General features: G+C 42.1%; 2 protein-coding genes across 2 annotated transcripts in view; both read right to left on the bottom strand.

Annotated features, from left to right (window-relative positions):
- The window catches only part of LOC126236312 (juvenile hormone esterase-like), a 557,639-nt gene that overhangs the window by 198,360 nt on the left and 335,024 nt on the right, over window positions 1-24,255 (bottom strand). The gene's annotated exons all lie outside the window — the stretch shown is intronic.
- Window positions 1-24,255, bottom strand: part of LOC126236314 (esterase FE4-like) — a 136,697-nt gene that overhangs the window by 54,722 nt on the left and 57,720 nt on the right. The window contains exons 6-8 of the mRNA XM_049945525.1: window positions 17,235-17,434; window positions 5,955-6,120; window positions 5,672-5,853 (exon numbers count right to left, since the gene is read on the bottom strand). Coding sequence (XP_049801482.1) covers window positions 5,672-5,853; window positions 5,955-6,120; window positions 17,235-17,434 — 548 coding nt within the window. The remainder of the gene's footprint in view (window positions 1-5,671; window positions 5,854-5,954; window positions 6,121-17,234; window positions 17,435-24,255) is intronic.

Below are 24,255 nucleotides of genomic sequence, written 5' to 3'. Positions count from 1 at the left end.
ATACTTTGCCCCTGGATGACTGTTGTTCGTCGTTACTCCTGATTCTCTGCCTAGAGCGAAGTGCTCGATCTATATCCTTGCTAGAAAAGCCATTCTTCACGAAAGCTGACCGTAGATGTTCAATCTCACCTTTTAAATAAACAGGTTCACAAAGTTTGTGCGCCCTGTCTACCAAAGTTTTCATTACACCTCTTTTTTGTCTAGGGTGGTGGTTTGAATCTTTGTGTAGGTAACGATCAGTATGTGTGGGCTTTCTATACACCTTATGGCCCAACGTTCCGTCCGGTCGTTTAATCACAGACACATCCAGGAAGTTCAATTGCCCATTCCTTTCTGTCTCCATAGTGAACTGGATTTTCGGATTAATGCTGTTTAAATGTGTCAGGAAGGCATCCAAATCCTCTGCTCCGTGTGTCCATACTACGAACGTGTCATCAACATAGCGATACCATCTGGCTGGTCTCTTACTGGCCGTCTGCAACGCCCGTTGTTCAAAAGTCTCCATAAAAAAGTTAGCCACAGCAGGACTGAGAGGACTGCCCATAGCCACCCCGTCAATCTGTTCATAAAAGTCACTATTGTATTGAAAGTAGGTTGTGGTGAGGCAGTGTCGGAATAATGCCACAATATCGGTGGGAAAAATATCCGCTATGCATAAGATAGCTTCGTTTACCGGAATCATGGTAAATAACGACACAACGTCAAAACTGACGAGGATATCATCCGGGCCCACGCTCGTTTCCTTTAACTTGTCAATGAAGTGAGCTGAATTTTTAATATGACTGTCCATCCTACCAATATAAGGCTGCAGCATTGAGGCAAGGTGTCTAGCTAACTCGTGTGTTGGTCCGCCTATAGCACTGACAATTGGCCTCAACGGAATCCCAGGTTTATGAACTTTGGGTAAGCCATAAAGTCTAGGTGGGTACGCTTCTGTTTTACAAAGCAGCTTCTTATCGTCGGAGCCAAATGAAGACGCTTTCACCAGTCGATTTGTCATTCTTAAAATCTTCATAGTCGGATCTTTCTGGAGCTTTTTGTAATTGGAGGGAACCAACATATCATTGATTTTTCGATGATAGTCCTCACTGTTCAGTATGACGGTGGCATTACCCTTATCTGCATTAAGAACAATAATGTTTTTATCTCCATTTATATCCCTCAGCGCCTTCCTTTGAGCCTGCGACAGATTACTTTTAGGTGGCTTACATGTGCGTAAAATCCTAGCCGTTTCCATCCTAATTACGTCAGCGGACTGCTGTGGAAGCTGACGGATACCGGCCTCAATATTTGCTACAATATCCTCTGTGGGTACGTTTTGGGGCGTCACAGCAAAATTGCCTCCTTTCGCTTCTCGAACTGTTATTAACCTGTCCGATAAAGATTTGTCAAAAGTTGAAATTTCTGTACTAGCGAAAGGAGGCAATTTTGCTGTGACGCCCCAAAACGTACCCACAGAGGATATTGTAGCAAATATTGAGGCCGGTATCCGTCAGCTTCCACAGCAGTCCGCTGACGTAATTAGGATGGAAACGGCTAGGATTTTACGCACATGTAAGCCACCTAAAAGTAATCTGTCGCAGGCTCAAAGGAAGGCGCTGAGGGATATAAATGGAGATAAAAACATTATTGTTCTTAATGCAGATAAGGGTAATGCCACCGTCATACTGAACAGTGAGGACTATCATCGAAAAATCAATGATATGTTGGTTCCCTCCAATTACAAAAAGCTCCAGAAAGATCCGACTATGAAGATTTTAAGAATGACAAATCGACTGGTGAAAGCGTCTTCATTTGGCTCTGACGATAAGAAGCTGCTTTGTAAAACAGAAGCGTACCCACCTAGACTTTATGGCTTACCCAAAGTTCATAAACCTGGGATTCCGTTGAGGCCAATTGTCAGTGCTATAGGCGGACCAACACACGAGTTAGCTAGACACCTTGCCTCAATGCTGCAGCCTTATATTGGTAGGACGGACAGTCATATTAAAAATTCAGCTCACTTCATTGACAAGTTAAAGGAAACGAGCGTGGGCCCGGATGATATCCTCGTCAGTTTTGACGTTGTGTCGTTATTTACCATGATTCCGGTAAACGAAGCTATCTTATGCATAGCGGATATTTTTCCCACCGATATTGTGGCATTATTCCGACACTGCCTCACCACAACCTACTTTCAATACAATAGTGACTTTTATGAACAGATTGACGGGGTGGCTATGGGCAGTCCTCTCAGTCCTGCTGTGGCTAACTTTTTTATGGAGACTTTTGAACAACGGGCGTTGCAGACGGCCAGTAAGAGACCAGCCAGATGGTATCGCTATGTTGATGACACGTTCGTAGTATGGACACACGGAGCAGAGGATTTGGATGCCTTCCTGACACATTTAAACAGCATTAATCCGAAAATCCAGTTCACTATGGAGACAGAAAGGAATGGGCAATTGAACTTCCTGGATGTGTCTGTGATTAAACGACCGGACGGAACGTTGGGCCATAAGGTGTATAGAAAGCCCACACATACTGATCGTTATCTACACAAAGATTCAAACCACCACCCTAGACAAAAAAGAGGTGTAATGAAAACTTTGGTAGACAGGGCGCACAAACTTTGTGAACCTGTTTATTTAAAAGGTGAGATTGAACATCTACGGTCAGCTTTCGTGAAGAATGGCTTTTCTAGCAAGGATATAGATCGAGCACTTCGCTCTAGGCAGAGAATCAGGAGTAACGACGAACAACAGTCATCCAGGGGCAAAGTATTTCTTCCGTTCATTAGCAAGGTCACAGATCGCATTGGGAAAGTTTTAGGCAAGTATGGGGTGGAAACTATTTTCAGACCTACTAGGAAAATAAAAGAATTCTTAAGGTCGGCAAAAGATGCACGGCACCCTTTGGCTACACCGGGGGTATATAAAATTCCTTGTAGTTGTGGACAAGTTTACATCGGTACCACAAAGAGAAGTGTGAACACCCGTCTTGTCGAACATAAGAGGAATTGCCGCCTAGGTCACACGGATAAATCGGCCGTAGCGGAACATGTTTACCAGGAAGGTGATCATGAAATAAAATTCAGCGAGACGAGCGTCATATCAAAAACCTCGCATTATTATGCACGCTTGTATAGAGAGGCTATCGAGATTGATAAACATCGTAATAATTTTAACAGGAAAGACGAAGGTGTTAAACTGGATAAAATTTGGATGTCAGCGTTGCACCGTAAGCGTGACGATCGATTACTTTCAATCGTGAATGTTGGCATTACCAGAGACAATCTCATAGCCGACGCCACGTGATCGACAGTGGCACCCTCTGTACTGCCTATATAATCAACGCCTCCTCGAGTCCTCTTCGCAGTTCGCCGCTTTACCTCCGATGATGTCTCCCGCAGTCGGAGACGAAACGTTAAGAGACAGTTTTATACTTCGACCACGGCCTATCAGCCCGGAAGTTTTAAGTGAAGGAAAATTAATTGAATGTCATATAAACTGTGAGATAGTGTGTCATAAGCCAAACATGATGACAAATTATTTGAGGACAATCATTTTAGCCATAACTTCATTTTTTAGTAAAAGTGTAAATTCTGTGATATTAAAAAAATGCACCTACAGTATTTGTTCTTGCTACTTGAGCAACATCTCACTATTGTGGGGATTAACTGCCAAATGAAGCCTGCCTCTGTGTCTACAGCTCAAAGCATCGATATGCAAAGTAGGGATTTTGCAAATGATGACTGGCATAAATTTTCAGGAAAACTATGTTTCTTCACTTGTCAGTAGTTGTAAATATGTTTGCTCTAATAATTAAATTTAATTAAAATTAGTAAGTAGTCAAATTACATGAAATTCACTAATACTCCATGAAAATATGTGGCTTTTTTCAAATTACGTTACTAGCCATTAAAATTGCTACACCAAGAAGAAATGCAGATGATAAGCGGGTATTCATTGGACAAATATATTATACTAGAACAGACATGATTACATTTTCGTGCAATTTGGGTGCATAGATCCTGAGAAATCAGTACCCAGAACAAATACCTCTGGGCATAATAACGGCCTTGATACGCCTGGGCATTGAGTAAAACAGAGCTTGGATGCCGTGTACAGGTACAACTGCCCATGCAGCTTCAACATGATATCACAGTTCATCAAGAGAAGTGACTCGCGTATTGTGACCAGACATTTTCAATTGGTGAGAGATCTGGAGAATGTGCTGGCCAGTGCAGCAGTCGAACATTTGCTTTATCCAGAAAGGCCCGTACAGGACCTGCAATGTGCGGTCATGCATTATCCTGCTGAAATGTAGGGTTTTGCAGGGATCGAATGAAGGGTAGAGCCACGGTTCGTAACACATCTGAAATGTAATGTCCACTGTTCAAAGTGCCGTCAATGTGAACAGGAGGTGACCGAGACGTATAACCAATGGCACCCCATACCATCACACTTTGGTGACACGCCAGTATGGCGATTACAAATACACGCTTCCAATGTGCGTTCACCGCGATGTCACCAAACATGGATGCGACCATCATGATGCTGTAAAAAGAACCTGGATTCATCCAAAAAAAATGACATTTTGCCATTCGTGCACCCTGGTTCATCGTTCAGTACACTACCACAGGTGCTCCTGTCTGTGATGCAGTGTCAAGGGTAACCACAGCCATGGTCTCCGGGCTGATAGTCCATGCTGCTGCAAATGTCGTCTAACTGTTCGTGCAGATGGTTGTTGTCTTGCAAATGTCCCCGTCTGTTGTCTCAGGGATCGAGACGTGGCTGCACGATCCATTACAGCCATGCAGATAAGATGCCTGTCATATCAACTGCCAGTGATACGAGGCCGCTGGGATCCAGCACAGTGTTCCATATTACCCTCCTGAACCCACCAATTCCATATTCTGCTAACTGTCATTGGATCTCTACCAATGCGAGCAGCAATGTCGCGATACAATAAACCGCAATCATGATAGGCTACAATCCGACCTTTATCAAAGTTGGAAACGTGATGGTACGCATTTCTCCTCCTTACACGAGGCATCACACCAACGTCTCACCAGGCAACGCTGGTCAACTGCTGTTTGTGTAAGAGAAATCGGTTGGAAACGGGTGCCAACCTTGTGTGAATGCTCTGAAAAGCTAATCATTTGCATATCACAGCATCTTCTTCCTGTCGGTCAAATTTCGCATCTGTAGCACATTATCTTCGTGGTGTAGCAATTTTAATGGCCAGTAGTGTATATTTACTCTCAAATGTCTTAAATTAAATAATATAACCAGTGATGAAAAAATATAGATTAAAAGTTAAGTGTGAAGAGTCAAACTGTCACTTCATACATGTTTGCCTCACAATGCTCGATTGCTAACCACTTGACCACCATGAACTCTTAATATCTGGCACCTACACATACACATCAGTTACAAAATACATGCATAAAGCTTCCTACTGCTACTACTTCCTTACTACTTGCACATTATGTTGTTTTAATGGCCAACTAAAGGCGTGCATAGTTTGGAGTAAATCTGTGATCCCAATGTCATGGCCCTCCCTTGTAAGTATAATATGGAACAGGTAGGTAGTTACCTTCAGTGATACTCTTAATGCTTGTCAGCAAAAATAGGAGTAATAAGTTTTTTTTACAAACTTAGCTTAATGTGTTATTTTAGAAACTCACATCCACAAGTTCTTCAAAGGTTTCATTGGTCACAGGTTTTCCACCAAAGTAAAATTCCCTTATTTTGTTTGCTGCAGTTTCTCTCTCTGCTTTGCTGTGTAAACGAAGATCTGGACCAATAACTTTTATAAAATTATCATTGAGATGCTTCACTTTCTCTGGATCATCTGCCAGACCAGTCCCTGAAACAATTAGGAAAGTTAGACAAGACAAGCAACAGATTTTTGAGCAGGCATTAAGAGCAAGATGTGTGGTAACTTTCATTGTGATTCCAACTACATACATTTCATCAGAAATTTCCCTTCTCTGCTGGCAACACCAGTAAGGAGAGGCACATTTATGTATTTGCCTTTGTGCAATATATCTGCTGGATGCTCTGTAAGGAAGGCACCCTCAACATTTGGCTCCACCGATGGTACAAAAACGAACATAAACAGCCGTTCCTTGTCCTGCAATAATAGAATGTAACATGTTATAACTTGCATAATTGAATTTATTGGGGGAGGGGGGCAGGTGGTTCTTTATTTTTGTCTGTGGATCATTTCTTAGAATGATATTGGACAAGTCATGTTTATATAAAGCTTACGTATACATAGCAAAAATACAGTGACAAATATCATTTAACGTATGATTGCATTTATAATAGACTTTTCATAAAAAATGTTATTAAAAGTACATTATGAAAAGCATCAGTGATAATATTGTTCATTTTTCTGTAATTCCTTGGTCTTCGCTATATGTACACAAAAAATGTCATTAAAACCGAATTTATTTCTGCAGGATTCTCTGGGTGATACTTTTGCGATGCATCGTACAGCTCTCTTTTGTAATCTTAATACTCTCTGCAGCACTTCCCCACACCAGGATGCCATGTGAGAGGTGCAAATGGACTGGTCCATAGTATATTGTTTGTAGAGTGTGTGTGTTTACCGACTGACATTTTTCTCATCAAAAATATGCTTGAATCTATTTTGCTGCAAATGTTATTTATGTCATTCTCTCGTGTTATATAATAGAAAATCCAGGATGGAATGTAACAATACCAGAGAAGGAAAGTTGCTACTCACCTTATATAGTGGAGATGGCGAGTCGCGATAGGCACAACAAAAAGATTCATACAATTTTAGCTTTCGGCCAATGGGCCTTTGTCAGCAGTAGACGCACACACCCACGCACGCACGCACGCAGTCTCAGAGAACTGAAACCACACTGTGAGCAGCAGAAACAGTGCATGATAGGAGTGGTGACTGGGTGGTGGTAAGTAGCTGGGGTGGGGATAGGGAGGGATAGTATGGCAGGAGTGGCGGACAGGGAAGTGTTGCAGTTTAGACGGAGGGCAAGAGAGAAGGTGCAAAAGGGGTGAGGGGGTAAGTAGCGGAAAGGAGAGAAATTAAAAGACTGGGCATGGCGGTGAAAATGACGGCTGTGTAGTGCTGGAATGGGAACAGCGATGGAGCAGGATGGGTGAGTTAGGGGCGGAGAGGGGGATGGATGGTAGGGTAGGGGTGGCGGACAATGAAGTGCTGCACCTTAGAGGAGAGCAAGTGCCATGTGGGGAGGAGAGGGTAGGGGTGTGTGGGGAGGGGAGGGGTGGGGTGTGGGGGGTGGGGGAGAGGAGGACATGAATCGCATCAGATACTGTTTTAAGATGAAGCCAGGTTCTTTTGTTTGAAAATAATGGTTGCATATTAGTTCCACCACAGATGGGGAGTGGCATCATAGTGACTACATTCGCACAAGACATACTGTGCCAACTCAAGGCCTTATGGTATGGGGTGCTGTTGGGTACAATCACAAATCACAGTTAGTGTGTTTCCAGGGCACTGTGACCACTGTGTCCTGCGTGAAAAACATCCTGTAACCCATAGCCACATCCTTTCTGGGCAACACTCCTGATGTGTTTTTCACCAAGACAATGCATGACCACATGCTGCACAAACACATGCCTTCTTGGTGTCACAGGATTTCAGCCTTTTGCCATGGCCCACCAGGTTACACAACTTGTCAGCAATCAAAACTTTGTGGGACATGGTGAAAAGATAGGTGCAGTGCTGTGACCCAGTGCCAGCCACCACAGATGAACTTTGCAACCAGATGAATGACACATGGATGGCTATACCGCAGGATGCCATTTGCACCTTTTACACATTAATGCATTCATGCATGGAACAAGTTATCTTACACAACAGGAAATGTGCTGAACTGAGTTGACTAAAATGCTAATCACTTCTGCAGAACATACTAATGTACATGTCCTGTGAATATGAATGTCCTATCTCTAGTCATTCACAGTGTTCTGTTTCTTCTGAACATGATTGTAGTGAAAACTGTTGCTCACTGACATATCGTGTTCCTTGCAATCATGCCAATGACTTTACTTTGTTTTGAAAAATACTGCAAGGCGAATTAAGTAATTAAATCTCAAATTTAGTGTAGTGCATGATGTTTTTAGTACATTAAATGTAATGAAATTGTTGATTAAATAGACTTAATATTAAAATGTGTATCTCTTCATCAAGCAGAACTGCTTAAACATGTTGTAATTACATGTATGTGCAGTTCTCAGGAACACTTAAATGTATGAAAGATACTTCAGTTCATAGGAAAGTTAGCCTATCCAATTGTGACATTTACAGACCTATATCAATTGCTCCATAAGCATCAAAAATCATAAAAGCAGGACAGAGTAACCTGACTTAAATACAAAGAAAACATAAGATCCCAAGTGATAATTTGGTTTCAGATGAGTTTAGATGCAGCTAAAGATGCTTTGTAACTTCTGACGCAGAACAAAGCAACTGGAAAGCATATCAGAGGTTCATAATAAACTTTTTAATCTACAAAAAGCTTTCAAATGGTTCAGTGTTATTAAGCAAGTTCACAGAAAATACTGTTTAGTCACTGAAATCTTTAATTAATATATTGCCAAATGTAGCAGTCAGTGGTACAAAGTCTCAGTAATTGCCCTGCTCCTCCTTCCAGTGTTTCAAAACCCACCTTTCTTCCCTCCCATATGATGGAGCTAACAGTTTCAAAAGATAGGAATACTTTCCTCTACTTTTAAAAGCAGATCAGAGTGCTGGCGTTTCATCTCTAGAATTTTAAGTACTGGCCCACCATTCTGTCCTCTTATAATTAAATAGTTTTCTAAAATGGAAACACACATTTATACAGTTGATGAATAACCTATGGTACAATCTGTCATACACTGAAGAGCCAAAGCATCTGGTACACGTGCCTAACATCATGTAGGGCACCCCTGAACACACACATAAGTGCTGCAACGTGACATGGCATAGACTTAACTAATGTCTGAAGTAGTACTGGAGGGAACTGACACCATGAGACCTGCAGGGATGTTCATAAATCCATAAGAGTAGGGGGTGGAGATCTCTTCTGAACAGCACATTGCAAGGCATTCCACATATGTTCAATAATGTTCACATCTGGGGAGTTTGGTGGCCAGCAGAAGTGCTTAAACTCAGAAGTGTGTTCCTGGAGCCACTCTGTAGCAATTCTGGACATGTGGGGTGTCATATTTTCCTGCTGGAATTGCACACATCCATTGGAATGCACAATAAACATGAATGGATGCAGGTGATAAGACAGCACGTGTCACCTATCAGTGTTGTATCTAGACATACTGAGAGTTCCATATCACTCCAAATGCACATGTCTCACACCATTACAGAACCTCCACCAGCTTGAACAGTCCCCAGCTGACATGTGGGGTTTGTGGATTCATGAGGTTGTCCCCGTACCTGTACACATCCATCTGCTCAATACAATTTGAAATGAGACTCATCCCACCAGGCAACATGTTTCCAGTCATCAACAGTCCAACATCGTTGTTGATGGGCCCAGGTGAGGTGTAAAGGTTTGTGTCATGCAATCATCAAGGTTACACACGTGCACCTTCAGCTCCAAAAGCCTATATCAATGAAGTTTTATTGAATGGTTCACATGCTTACACCTTTTGATGGCCCAGCATTGAAATCTGTGGCGATTTGTGGAAGGGTTGCACTTCTGTCATGTTGAACGATTCTCTTCAGTTGTCATTGGTCCCATGCTTGCAGGATCCTTTTCTGGCCGCTGCAATGTCAGAGATTTGATGTTTTACTGGATTCCTGATATTCACAGTGCACCCGTGAAATGGTCGCATGGGAAAATTCCCACTACACTGCTACCTTGGAGATGTGTCCCATTGCTCAGACTATAACGCTATGTTCAAACTCTCATACATCTTGACAGCTTGCCATTATAGCAACAGTAACTGATCTAACAACTGTGCCAGACACTTGTCATCTTATATAGGTGTTGTCGACCACAGTGCCATATTCTGCCTTTTTACGTATCTCTTTATTTGAATACGAATGCCCATACCAGTTTCTTTGGCGCTTCAGTGTATATGCATGCGATGGTGCAATAAGTATTTTACTGGACTGAAGCTGATTTATCATTAGGATATGAAGATACAGGATGTCTCAGGAAGAATTCTCAATATTCAGGGCTATGGCAGGAACACTCATTCAATGCAAAAACTTCATATGGACAAATGCCCTATTCAGAATGGCTTACGAGATTTCCAAGTTATTTTCAGATCTGTGTTTGATGCAGCATGATCAGTAACAAGTGGATAGGCCCAGTCATTTTAGAAGAGTGAATAACAGGACACACACACTGGCATTTTTTGGAAAATTCATTTGTTGAACACCTTGGAGTAGATAATATCGTGTGACAAGTATGATAAAGCTTAGAAGCGAAAGTGTTAAAAGTACATATGTTTCAATTCATATTTTGTAAAACACGTGTTGTAATGTTTACTAACTGTTGGACACATTTACATGTTTAGATCTGACTATGTATTTAATAATACATAAAATAAATAACAATCTATATTAAATGCATTCTATCTTGGAAACCATTTGGAATAGATCATATGTTCATATGCAGTTTTATTTGCTATAATGATCATCCCTGTTATGTCCTTTAATACTGACAGTTCCTCCAGGGACACTTTATACACTGAGAGGCAAAAAGATTGCCCATCCCAAATAATTTAAGAGTCCAAGAACAGAGCATTGCACATGCCCAAGCTTAGAAGTGCCAGTGTTCACAATTCTAGCAGTCCGTGGAGCTTCAGCTCAGTGTTTGCATCAAGTAGAAGTAATAGAATAGTGAGGATGCAGTTCATGTCAAGATTCATTCCAGTTTACCTCACTGTATCGTTTCTCTAGAAAATCATTATTCTATCAGGTAGAAACAGTTGAAGTATAAGAACTACACGTCAGTCAGATTACTAGAATGAAAGGATTTCACATTTGTTTCAATGGCTGAAAGGATACAATGATGGTTTATGAACATAAAGGATGAATGTTCAAATCTAACTGGAGTCAGGTGTCATTTTCTTCTTTTTTTATATATTTAAACATGTGTAGATAATATTTTAAATTTTAATTCGCTACTAATTGTGCAGTTGAAGGCATTTCTAGGTTCCACATTCTTTCAAAAGATTCCATTTTATGATAGGTTAACCTTTAAACAAACAGAAAAATAGTCATAGTAAAATACTGTATTTCAAGTTATTTCAACTGCCACCTGGCATCTCTATAGTTTTAAGCTAAGAGAAACATATCAGCTGATTGGCATACATCATAGGTCTGTTACAAAATGGCTGATGTGAATGTCAGTGAATAACTGCTCTCTTTGAAAATGGATTTAGTGCATCTGAGGCTGGACATTGTTACGATGTTTATGCTTCCACAGCAAGGAGACCAATTAGACAATTTAGAGATAATGGTGAGGTGGTAAGATGTTAAATACCTGGAAGACCATGAGTCTCTAAGTGGAGACAAGATGAGCGATTGGTCAGGTTTGCCCAGAATGCTCCTCTGTTATTTATCCAGGAATTATGAAGCACTTCACATTTCCTGGGATAGTTGAGAATTGCTCCCAGAAGATTAAGGGATTTTGGAATCAGGTCCCCTCATACTTTTATCAAAGAACTGTTGTCGGATGAACAAGTCATGGATAGACTAGCAATTGAGGGTTCCTGGGAAGATGTCCACTGGAGGAAAGTCATTTTCTTTGTCTAGAGCACAACTGAGTCCACGAGCAGAGGTCCTGCTCTCATTTACCACACAGATGGACAATGAAATGATGCATGCTTCATAGCCACATGCACTAGAAGTGGATGCATAAGTGTGAAATGTTGGGACTGGATATCTTACATGGCTGCAGGAACTTAAGAATGTATTCAAGGCAAGTTCAAATTCAATTCAGCATACTATGAGCATTTCCTTAAAAAAATAATCATCTATGGAGCTTGACCTTGGTACCCAAAAGGACATCTCACTTACCAACATGATGATCATCCATCATACACTGTTGTTGTGGTCTTCAGTTCTGAGACTGGTTTGATGCTGCTCTCCATGCTACTCTATCCTGTGCAAGCTGCTTCATCGCCCAGTATCTACTGCAGCCTACATCCTTCTGAATCTGCTTAGTGTATTCATCTCTTGGTCTCCCTCTACGATTTTTACCCTCCACGATGCCCTCCAGTAGTAAATTTGTGATCCCTTGATGCATCAGAACATGTCCTACCAACCGATCCCTTCTTCTAGTCAAGTTGTACCACAAACTGCACTTTTCCCCAATTCTATTCAATACCTCCTCATTAGTTATGTGATCTACCCGTCTAATCTTCAGCATTCTTCTGTAGCACCACATTTCGAAAGCTTCTATTCTCTTCTTGTCTAAACTATTTATCGTCCATGTTTCACTTCCATACATGGCTACACTCCATACAAATACTTTCAGAAACGACTTCCAGATGCTTAAATATATACTCTATGTTAACAAATTTCTCTTCTTCAGAAATGCTTTCCTTGCCATTGCCAGTCTACATTTTATATCTTCTCTACTTTGACCATCATCAGTTATTTTGCTCCCCTAATAGCAAAACTCCTTTACTACTTTAAGTGTCTCATTTCCTAATCTAATTCCAGCAGCATCACCCGACTTAATTCGACTGCATTCCATTATCCTCATTTTGCTTTTGTTGATGTTCATCTTATACCCTCCTTTCCAGACACTGTCCATTCCATTCAACTGCTCTTCCAAGTCCTTTGCTGCCTCTGACAGAATTACAATGTCATTGGCGAACCTCTCCATGGATTTTAATACCTACTCCGAACTTTTCTTTTATTTCCTTTACTGCTTGCTCAATATACAGATTGAATAGCATCGGGGAGAGGCTACAACCCTGTCTCACTCCCTTCCCAACCACTGCTTCCCTTTCATGCCCCTCGACTCTTGTAACTGCCATATGGTTTCTGTACAAATTGTAAATAGCCTTTCGCCCCCTGTATTTTACCCCTGCCACCTTCAGAATTTGAAAGAGAGCATTCCAGTCAACATTGTCAAGAGCTTTCTCTAAGTCTACAAATGCTAGAAACATAGATTTGCCTTTCCTTAATCTATTTTCTAAGGTAAGTCATAGGGTCAGAATTGCCTCACGTGTTCCAACATTTCTATGGAATCCAAACTGATCTTCCCCGAGGTCGGCTTCTACCAGTTTTTCCATTTGTCTCCATTTGTCTGTAAAGAATTCGTGTTAGTATTTTGCAGCTGTGACTTATTAAACTGATAGTTCGGTAATTTTCACATCTGTCAACACCTGCTCTCTTTGTGATTGGAATTATTATATTCTTCTTGAAGTCTGAGGGAATTTCGCGTGTCTCATACATCTTGCTCACCAGATGGTAGAGTTTTGTCAGGACTGGCTCTCTCAAGGCCATGGAATGTTGTCTACTCCCGGGGCCTTGTTTCGACTCAGGTCTTTCAGTGCTCTGTCAAACTCTTCACGCAGTATCATATCTCCCGTTTCATCTTCATCTACCTCCTCTTCCACTTCCATAATATTGTCCTCAAGAACATTGCTTTTTTTAACACCCTCCAAGGATGATTATTTTTATTGTTATGGGAGGTAAAATAAATATATCATTCCAAGGAAGATTATGTTTAGACATCAACCCTGACTAGTTATTTACTGAAGAGAATGTTGAATAAAAGGAAAAAAAGAAAATATAATTTAATAACGAAAGTAAATAAAGCATAAAATATTTGTGATGTGATTAAAAAAAGGGCTGCAGTAAGATTCAACTCGACACATACTACAACTACCAGTGCAGTAAGTAGACATGCTACCAAGCAGCTTCTGATCTCTTCTTGTTAGCATAATGGTCGAATAGCCCTACCATAGTTTAAGAATAAATATTTAAACTGGAAACAACAGGTAATGGAAGGCATATCTATATGCTTGTGTAAACTGCACATAAGGACTTAGAAAATTATGCAAATTAGCTAAAACGTTTCTCTCAGCTGCTAAGCTGAAAACTATGGACACAGCAAGTGGTGTGTTGAAATAATTACAAATAAATACATCCATTTTCAATATTTTTACAAGGACCATTTGTCTGTTTAAAGATTTGACTATTATAAAATGGAATCTTTTGAAAGATAGTGGAACCTAGAAATGCCTACAGCTGCACAATCTGTGGTGATCTAAGCATAAAAAGAAAGGCAACTGATTCCAATTAGATTCGAATGCTCAACCCTTACATTTGTAAATTGTCACCCTATTCACTTAGCAATTGAAAAAATGTGGAACACTCATCGTTGCATTAATTCTACTGATGTGGAGTTTTTTTGTTTCAACCATTTCCACATGCTTGGATAATGATTTTCGAAAGAAAAGATATGATGAGAATGAATCTTGACATACACTGTATCCTAACTATTATATTGCTTCTATTTTTACACCTACATCCATACTCCGCAAGCCACCTGACGGTGTGTGGCAGAGCGTACTTTGAATACGTCTATCAGTTCTCCCTTCTATTCCAGTCTCTTATTGTTCGTGGAAAGAAAGACTGTCGGTATGCCTCTGTGTGGGCTCTAATCTCTGTGATTTTATCCTCACGGTCTCTTCGTGAGATATACGTAGGAGGGAGAAATATACTGCTTGACTCCTTGGTGAAGGTATGTTCTCAAAACTTCAACAAAAGCCCATACCGAGCTACTGAGTGTCTCTCCTGCAGAGTCTTCCACTGGAGTTTATCATCTCTGTAACACTTTTGTGATTACTAAATGATCCTGTAACGAAGCGCGCTGCTCTCCGTTGGATCTTCTCTCTCTCTTCTATCAACCCTATCTGGTACGGATCCCACACCACTGAGCAGTATTCAAGCAGTGGGCAAACTAGTGTACTGTAACGTACTTCCTTTGTTTTCGGATTGCATTTCCTTTGGATTCTTCCTATGAATCTCAGTCTGGCGTCTGCTTTACCAACGATTAATTTTATATGGTCATTCCATTTTAAATCACTGTTAATGCCTACTCCCAGATAATTTATGGAATTAACTGCTTCCAGTTGCTGACCTGCTATATTGTAGCTAAATGATAAAGGATCTTTCTTTCTATGTATTCGCAGCACATTACACTTGTCTACATTGAGATTCAATTGCCATTCCCTGCACCATGCGTCAATTCGCTGCAGATCCTCCTGCATTTCAGTACAATTTTCTATTGTTACAATCTCTCAATATACCACAGCATCATCTGCAAAAAGCATCAATGAACTTACAATGCTATCCACAAGGTCATTTATGTATATTGTGAATAGCAACGGTCCTACGACACTCCCCTGTGGCACACCTGAAATCACTCTTACTTCGGAAGACTTCTCTCCATTGAGAATGACATGCTGCGTTCTGTTATCTAGGAACTCTTCAATCCAATCACACAATTGGTCTGATAGTCCATATGCTCTTACTTTGTTCATTCAACGACTGTGGGGGAACTGTATCGAATGCCTTGCAGAAGTCAGGAAACACGGCATCTACCTGGGAACCAGTGTCTATGGCCCTCTGAGTCTCATGGACGAATAGCACGAGCTGGGTTTCACACGATCGTCTTTTTCGAAACCCATGCTGATTCCTACAGAGTAGATTTCTAGTCTCCAGAAAAGTCATTATACGCTAACATAATACGTGTTCCAAAATTCTACAACTGATCGACGTTAGAGATCTAGGTCTATAGTTCTGCATATCTGTCCGATATCCCTTCTTGAAAACGAGGATGACCTGTGCCCTTTTCCAATCCTTTGGAACGCTATGCTCTTCTAGAGACCTATGGTACACCGCTGCAAGAAGGCGGCAAGTTCCTTCGCGTACTCTGTGTAAAATTGAACTGGTATCCCATAAGATCCAGCAGCCTTTCCTCTTTTGAGTGATTTTAATTGTTTCTCTATCCATCTGTCATCTATTTTGATATCTACCATTTTGTCATCTGGGTGACAATCTAGAGAAGGAACTACAGTGCAGTCTTCCTCTGTGAAAAAGCTTTGGAAAAAGACATTTAGTATTTCGGCCTTTAGTCTGTCATCCTCTGTTTCAGTACCATTTTGGTCACAGTGTGTCTGGACATTTTGTTTTGATCCACCTACTGCTTTGACATAAGACCAAAATTTCTTAGAATTTTCTGCCAAGTCAGTACATAGAACTTTACTTTCAAATTTGCTGAATGCCTCTCACATAGCCCTCCTCACACTACATTTCGCTTTGTGTAATTTTTGTTTGGCTGCAAGGCTTTGGCTATGTTTATGCTTGCTGTGAAGTTCCCTTTGCTTCCACAGCAGTTTTCTTATTCAGTTGTTGTACCATGGTGGCTCTTTTCCAACTCTTACAATCTTGCTTGGCACATACTCATCTAATGCATATTGTACGATGGTTTTGAACTCTGTTCACTGATCCTCAACACTATCTGTACTTGAGACAAAACTTGTGTGTTGAGCCATCAAGTACTCCGAAATCTTGTTTTTTGTCACTTTTGCTAAACAGAAAAATCTTCCTACCTTTTTTAATATTTCTATTTACGGCTGAAATCATTGATTCAGTAACTGCTTTATGATCACTGATTCCGTTTTCTGCGTTAACGGTTTCAAATAGTTCGGGTCTGTTTGTCACCACAAGGTCTAATATTTAATCGCTACTAGTTGGTTCTCTGTTTAACTGCTCAAGGTAGTTTTCAGATATTGCACGTAAACAAATTTCACTGGATTCTTTGTCCCTGCCAACTGTTATAAACTTTTGAGTCTCCCAGTCTATATACAGCAAATTAAAATCTCCACCCAGAACTATAACATGGTCGGGAAATCTACTCTAAATATTTTCGAAATTTTCCTTCAGTCCAATCTGACAATGTTAACACCAGGATGAAGAGTTGTGAACACTGGCACCTCTGAACTTGGGCATGCACAATTAACTGGTTTTGGACTCTAAATTATTCTGATTGGGCAATCTTTTTTCTTCTCATTGTACATGGTAATCAGTTTTTCAGTACTTTAGCCTATGTAACATTTTTCTATTACTCCTAATTGTTGTCAACATGCATGAGTTTTCAAAGATCCATTAACATCTTTAGTATATCTCTAAAACTGACGTTAGAGTGAATGACCAGAAACAGAGATCTATAAATATACAGTAATGTTTGCACAACTCACCTCATCACTCAGAGCATGTTTCATTGCTTGTGGAAACTTTTCTGCAGGGATAGTTCTCAGAAACTTAACTAATTCTATTGAATCTGTTGTTGTAAGGCCAAAGTGTTCTGCAAGGTGGTGAGATCGTTCCTTGGCTGTTTCTGAGAATGACCAAGGATTTAATGGTGAGCCACCCATAGCTATAACACGGTGAAATAAACCTGGAATAGCAGAAATATCTTGTAATGCAGCTACAATCACAGTATACATCGACATTTCTACACTGCAAACCACCATGAAGTGCATAAAGAGGGTCTTTCCCACAATACAATCTATTACACATTCTACCCATTCCATTTTCACATGGAATGGGGGAAGAATGATTGCTTAAATGATTTTACATGTTCTGATTAGTCTAAGTTTGTTTTATGGCCTATATGAAAGTGCTACATAGAGGGTTGTAAAACATTCCTAGATTCCGCATTTTATACTGTCTCTTGAAGCTTTGTAAGGGGCCTTTTACAGCATAATTGCCAGTTTGCCAGTTTGAGTTTTCAGCATCTCACTGATGCCATCTCTTGTTGGTCAAAAAACAACTGATCATTCATGCTGCTCTTAATTGTGCAATCTCATCTGTTGGTACTATTTGATATGGATCCCACTTCCTTGAGCAATATTCTAGATTAGCCATGAGAGTTGTGAGCAAGCTCCTTTGCAGACTCACTGCATTTCATAGCATCCTAGCAATGGACTAAAGTATATTCTATTCGCTGCTTTGCCTACTATTCAACCTCATTTCTAATCCTGCAGATTGTTAAACCCAAGTGTTTGCCCAAGTTGACTGATTCCATTTGTGATTAACTGATATTGTAGTTACAGGATAATATGTTTCTGCTTTTTTGAAGTTAAAAAAAAAAAAAAAATACATTTTTTTTACACAAGTTGCCAATCTTTGCTCCAATATCATATCTTGTCAAGACTTGGCTGAATATTTTTGTAGGTTTTTCTTTTCATGTCAGCAATATATGACGGCTGTGTAGTGCTGGAATGGGAACAGCGATGGGGCTGGATGGGTGAGGACAGTGACTAACGAAGGTTGAGACCAGGAGGGTTACGGGAACATAGGATGTATTGCAGGGGAAGTTGCCACCTGCGCAATTCAGAAAAGTTGGTGGTGGTGGGAAGTATCCACATGGCACAGGCTGTGAAGCAGTCATTGAGATGAGGGGTATAATGTTTGACAGCGTGTTCAGCAACAGGGTGGTCCACTTGTTCTTTGGCCACAGTTTGTCGGTGGCTGTTCATGCGGACAGACAGCTTGCTTGTTGTTATGCCCACATAGAATGTAGCACAGTGGTTGCAGCTTAGCCTGTAGATCACATGACTAGTTTCACGGGTAGCCTGCCTTTGATGGGATACGTGATGTCTGTGACCGGACTGGAGTAGGTGGAGGTAGGATGATGTATGGGACAGGTCTTGCACCTAGGTCTATTACAGGGGTATGAGCCATGAGGTAAGGGATTGGGAGCAGGGGTTGTGTAAGGATGAAAGAGTATATTGTGAAGGTTCGGTGGATGGCGGAATACCACTGTATGAGGGGTGGGAAGGATAGTGGGCAGGATATTTCTCATTTCAGAGCACGATGAGTGGTAATCGAAACCCTGGCAGAGAATGTAATTCAGTTGCTCCAGTCCTGGGCGGTATTGAATTACGAGGGGAATTCTCCTCTGTGGCTGGACTGTGGGACTTCGGGGAGGGGGGGGGGGGAGGAGACTGGAAAGATAACACATGGGAGATTAGTTTTTGTACAAGGTTGCGAGGACAATTACAGTCAATGTAATACCCTTGGTATATTTTGAGAGGGACTGTTCATCACTGCAGATGCTATGACCATGGGTGGATAGTCTGTATGGAAGGGACTTATTGGTATGGAATGGGTGGCAACTGTCGAATTGGAGGTATTGCTGGTGGTTAGTAGGTTTGATACGGATGGCGGTACTGATGTAGCCATGTCTGAGGTGGAGTTCAACATCTAGGAAGGTGGCTTGTTGGGTTGAGTAGGACCAGGTGAAGCAAATGGGGAGAAGTTGTTGAGGTTCTGGAGGAATGTGAATAAGGTGTCTTCACCTTCAATCCAGATAGCAAAGATGTCACCAGTGAATCTGAACCAGGTGAGGGGTTTAGGATTCTGGGTTTTTAGGAAGGATTCCTCTAGATGGCCCATGAAAAGATGAGCATATGATGGTGCCATGCGGGTGCCCATAGGCGTACCGCGGATTTGTTTGTAGGTAATGCCTTCAAAGGAGAAGTAATTGTATGTGAGGATATAGCTGGTCACTGTGACTAGGAAGATTGTTGGTTTGGAATCCATAGAGGGTCTGGAAAGGTAGTGTTCAATAGCAGTAAGGCCATGGGCATTACGAGTGTAAGTGTACAGGGAGGTGGCATCAACAGTGACGAGTAGGGCACCACGTGGTAAAGGGACAGGAACTGTGTTGAGTCTGTGGAGGAAATCGTTGGTATCTTTTGTATAGGGTAGGTTCGGGTAATAGGTTGAAGGTGTTGGTCTATGAGAGCAGAGATTCTCTTAGTGGGGGCACAGTAACTGGCCACAATGGGGCGTTCTGGGTGGTGGGTTTATAGAATTTAGGAAGCATGTACAAGGTGGGGGTGCAAGGAGTGGTAGGAGTAAGTAGACTCTGGGGAGAGGTTCTGGGATGGGCCCAAGGATTTAAGTAGTGACGGGAGATCCTGCTGGATTACTGGGATGGGGTCACTGTGGTAAGGTTTGTAGGTGGAAGTAGCTGACAGCTGACTGAGTCCTTCCACCAGGTAATCCTTGGGGTTCAAAACAATGGAGATGGAGCCTTTGTCTACAGGTAGGGTTATAAGGTCGGGATCAGTTTTTAGATGGTGGACTGTGGTTGTTTCTGCGGATGTAAGATTAGTTTGCATGTTGAGGGATTTGGGAATGATGGTGAGGCAAGTTTCGAGGTTAAGAAACTCTGGGAAGTCAACAGGGGGTGGTTTGGAGGCAGTGGGGGTTGATCACGGTTGGATGGAGGAGTGAACTGAGTTAGGCAAGGTTCAATATTGGTCTTTGGTTGAGTCTGGCTGGTCAGGTTGGAGGCAAAATTGTGTTCCACTGTAGGGACTGGGAGAAGGAAAGACGAACCTTAACAAGTCCTGCATGATTGAATTTGGGAGTGGGGCAAAAAGCGAGGCCTTTGGAAAGGACTAATATTTCTGTGGGACTAAGGGTTTTGGAGGAAAGGTTCATGACTGTGTGGCGGGTCTATTTAGGTTCTGGGTTCTGTGTTGTGGTGGTGGTGGTGGTGGTGGTGGTGGTGGTGGTGGTGGTGGTGGTGGGGAGTTTTGGAGGGTGGGGTAAGTAGTAGGTCTGCAAGACAATGTCAGCTATGAGAGGACATGGGGGAGGTTTGGAGGTTGTTGTAGAGGTGGTGGACAGTGGTACTCCGAGGCAGTAATAGGAAATGAGCAGGATGGAGAGCTTTTTGAGGTGGCGTTGTGCATGTTTCTCAAGTTCCTGCAGGGCAAGAGTTTTAATGTGCATTATGGGTTCCAGGAATTTGGGATTACATAGCAGAAGAATTTTGCGGGTGGAGAGAAGGTACTACAAGAGGATTGGGTGTGGTTGATATGGTTTTGCAGGACTATGTTGGTGACGGCTAAGGATTGGTGGAATCTGAACAGGTGGAGGTCATTGTGGAAACAGGGGTGGAAACCACAGATGGGTAATTTGATAAGGCCATTAGGGGGGATTTCATGAGCCAAGCAACAACGCAGGAACAGTATGTGGGACTGGGATCTGGCTATGGATAAGAAAACTTTTCTGTATTGATGCAGATGGAAGGAGCAAGGATCCACAGTGGTGCAAAAAATGCGAAAAATTACGTCTGGAAATGCATTACGTACAAACAAATCCGGGGTACCCACATGGCACCATCCTATGCCAGCCTATTCATGGACCATCTAGAGGAATCCTCTCTAAAAACCCAGAATCCTAAACCCCTCAATTCATTGATGACATCTTTGGTATCTGGATTGAAGGTGAGAGACCCTATCCACATTCCTCCAGAACCTCAACAACTTCTCCCCTATTCGCTTCACCTGGTCCTACTCAACCCAACAAGCCATCTTCCTAGATTTTGATCTCCACCTCAGACATGGCTACATCAGTACCTCCATCCATATCAAACCTACGAACCACCAGCAATACCTCCACTTTGACAGCTGCCACCCATTCCATACCAATAAGTCCCTTCCATACAGACTATCCACCTGTAGTCGTAGCATCTGCAGTCCCTCTCAAAATATACCGAGGGTATTACATTGACTGTAATTGTCCTCGAAACCTTGTACAAAAACTAATCTCCCATGCGTTATCTTTCCAGTCTCCCCCCCCCCCCCCCCAAAGTCCCACAGTCCAGTCACAGAGGAGCATTCCCCTCTTAACTCTGTACCGACCAGGACTGGAGCAACTGAATTACATTCCCCGCCAGGGTTTGGATTGCCTCTCATCGTGCTGTGAATCGAGAAATGTCCTGCCCACTATCCTTCCCATCCCTCCTACAGTGTTATTCCGACGTCCACCGAACCTTCACAATATACTCTTAAATCTTTACACAACCCCTGCTCTCAATCCCTTACCTCATGGATCATACCCCTGTAAAAGACCTAGATGCAAGACCTGTCCCATACATTATCCTACCATCACCTAATCCAGTCTGGTCACTAACATCACCTATCCCATCAAAGGCAGGCTACCCGTGAAACAAGTCATGTGATTTACAAGCTAAGCTGTAACCCCTGTGCTGCATTCTATGAAGGCATTACAACCAACAAGCTGTCTGTCCACATGAACAGCCACTGAAACTGTGGCCAAAAAACAAGTGGACCACCCTGTTGTTGAACACGCTGCCAAACATTATACCCCTCATCTCAATGACTACTTCACAGCCTGTGCCATATGGATCCTTCCCACCAACACCAGCTTTTCTGAATTGCGCAGGTGGCAACTTCCCCTGCAATACATCCTACGTTCCCGTAACCCTCCTGGTCTCAACCTTCGTTAGTCACTGTCCTCACCCATCCAGCCTCATCGCTGTTCCCATTCCAGCACTACACAGCCGTCATTTCACTGCCATGCCCAGTCTTTTAATTTCTTTTTATTTCTCTCCTTTCCACTACTTCGCCCGCCCCCCCCCCTCCCTCCTGCCCTCCATCTAAACTGCAGCACTTCACTGTCTGCCACCCCCACCATACTATCCCTCCCTGTCCCAGCCTCCTCCTTACGCAAGTTGCGTGTGCGCGCAAGTTGCGTGTGCGCGCAAGTTGCGTGTGCGCGCAAGTTGCGTGTGCGCGCAAGTTGCGTGTGCGCGCAAGTTGCGTGTGCGCGCAAGTTGCGTGTGCGCGCAAGTTGCGTGTGCGCGCAAGTTGCGTGTGCGCGCAAGTTGCGTGTGCGCGCAAGTTGCGTGTGCGCGCAAGTTGCGTGTGCGCGCAAGTTGCGTGTGCGCGCAAGTAGCGTGTGCGCGCAAGTAGCGTGTGCGCGCAAGTAGCGTGTGCGCGCAAGTAGCGTGTGCGCGCAAGTAGCGTGTGCGCGCAAGTAGCGTGTGCGCGCAAGTAGCGTGTGCGCGCAAGTAGCGTGTGCGCGCAAGTTGCGTGTGCGCGCAAGTTGCGTGTGCGCGCAAGTTGCGTGTGCGCGCAAGTTGCGTGTGCGCGCAAGTTGCGTGTGCGCGCAAGTTGCGTGTGCGCGCAAGTTGCGTGTGCGTGAGCGAATGTGCGTATTACTGACAAAGGACTTAATGGCCGAAAGCTATAATTCTGTGAATCTTTTTCTTGTGCCTATTGCGACTCAACATCTCTGCTGTATGGTGAGTAGCAACTTCCCTTCTCTAATATTGTTACATTCCATCTTGGATTTTCCATTGTTTGAGGTTAATATTAATAGCATCTGCCACATTGTTTATATACAGTAGGAGCACTTAGGGTCTCAACCTATTTTCTGGCGTATTCTTACAGTATTTTTACACATGATAATGACTCTCCATTGAATATGTGGTATGTCCTCCCTTTCTATACATCTTCAATTAAGTCAGAAATTTCACTTGATAATCCATACTATTAATAAGCATTGCCGTGATATTGAGTCAAATGCTTTTTGTACATCATGAAATGCTGCAACTACCTGGTTGCTTTCAGGTCATATGAGAAAATCATGAATTGGATTTTGCACAACCGATGTTTCCAGAATCTATGATGTATGGCATTGAGGAGGTCATTCTGTTTGAGATACCTCATTATCTTGACCTCCAAATGTGTTTTACAATTTCACACCAGATAGACATGAGCATTATTGGACAATAGTTTTGTGGATCATGTCTGCTATCCTTCTTGCATGTAAGAATGACCAGTTCTTTGTGAGAGTCTTTTGATAAGATTCTGCTACAGTAGTCACTGAAGGCTTCCTGAATTGCCTTTTTGACCACCAGATGTGTTGTTTTAGCAACTGTCTCTATAGTCCTACGTCTCTGCAGTAGTTGCTGTTTTTTAAGTTTCTTTACAGTGAATGTATACTTTAGAATATCCTTCGTAACTATTATTCTAAGCTTTACCACAATTATTGTATATGCTCCTGCCTAAGGCTAACTGTTTCAAGTTAATTGTTGTGATCTGATTGTACCATCTTGTTATCTAATTTACTGAATTTATAAATGTTTCTTCTTATTTTAGTTGATCTTCATACTTTGGTAATCATCGCTGCTATAGGTTGTAACTGGCTTATGGTCACTGATGGTTTCAAAGTCGACATCCTCAAAGAGGTCAGGTCTACTTGTTTCCATTAGATCTAATAATAACTGTTTATAATGAAAGTTATGGAATCAAAACCTTTGTAAGTGTGTGTGAATAACTGGCTGTGGATTATAAATGTGAAAGTTCACTATAAATAGAAAAGTACCATTAAACTGAAATTAAAAGATGCAAAAAATAGTTTTCGAAACTTATTTACAAAATGAAATTA

Source organism: Schistocerca nitens, chromosome 2, assembly GCF_023898315.1.
Source record: "Schistocerca nitens isolate TAMUIC-IGC-003100 chromosome 2, iqSchNite1.1, whole genome shotgun sequence".
Lineage (NCBI taxonomy): Eukaryota > Metazoa > Arthropoda > Insecta > Orthoptera > Acrididae > Schistocerca > Schistocerca nitens.
The sequence above is the reverse complement of the archived record's forward strand: the minus strand, read 5'-3'. Positions and strand labels throughout refer to the sequence as shown.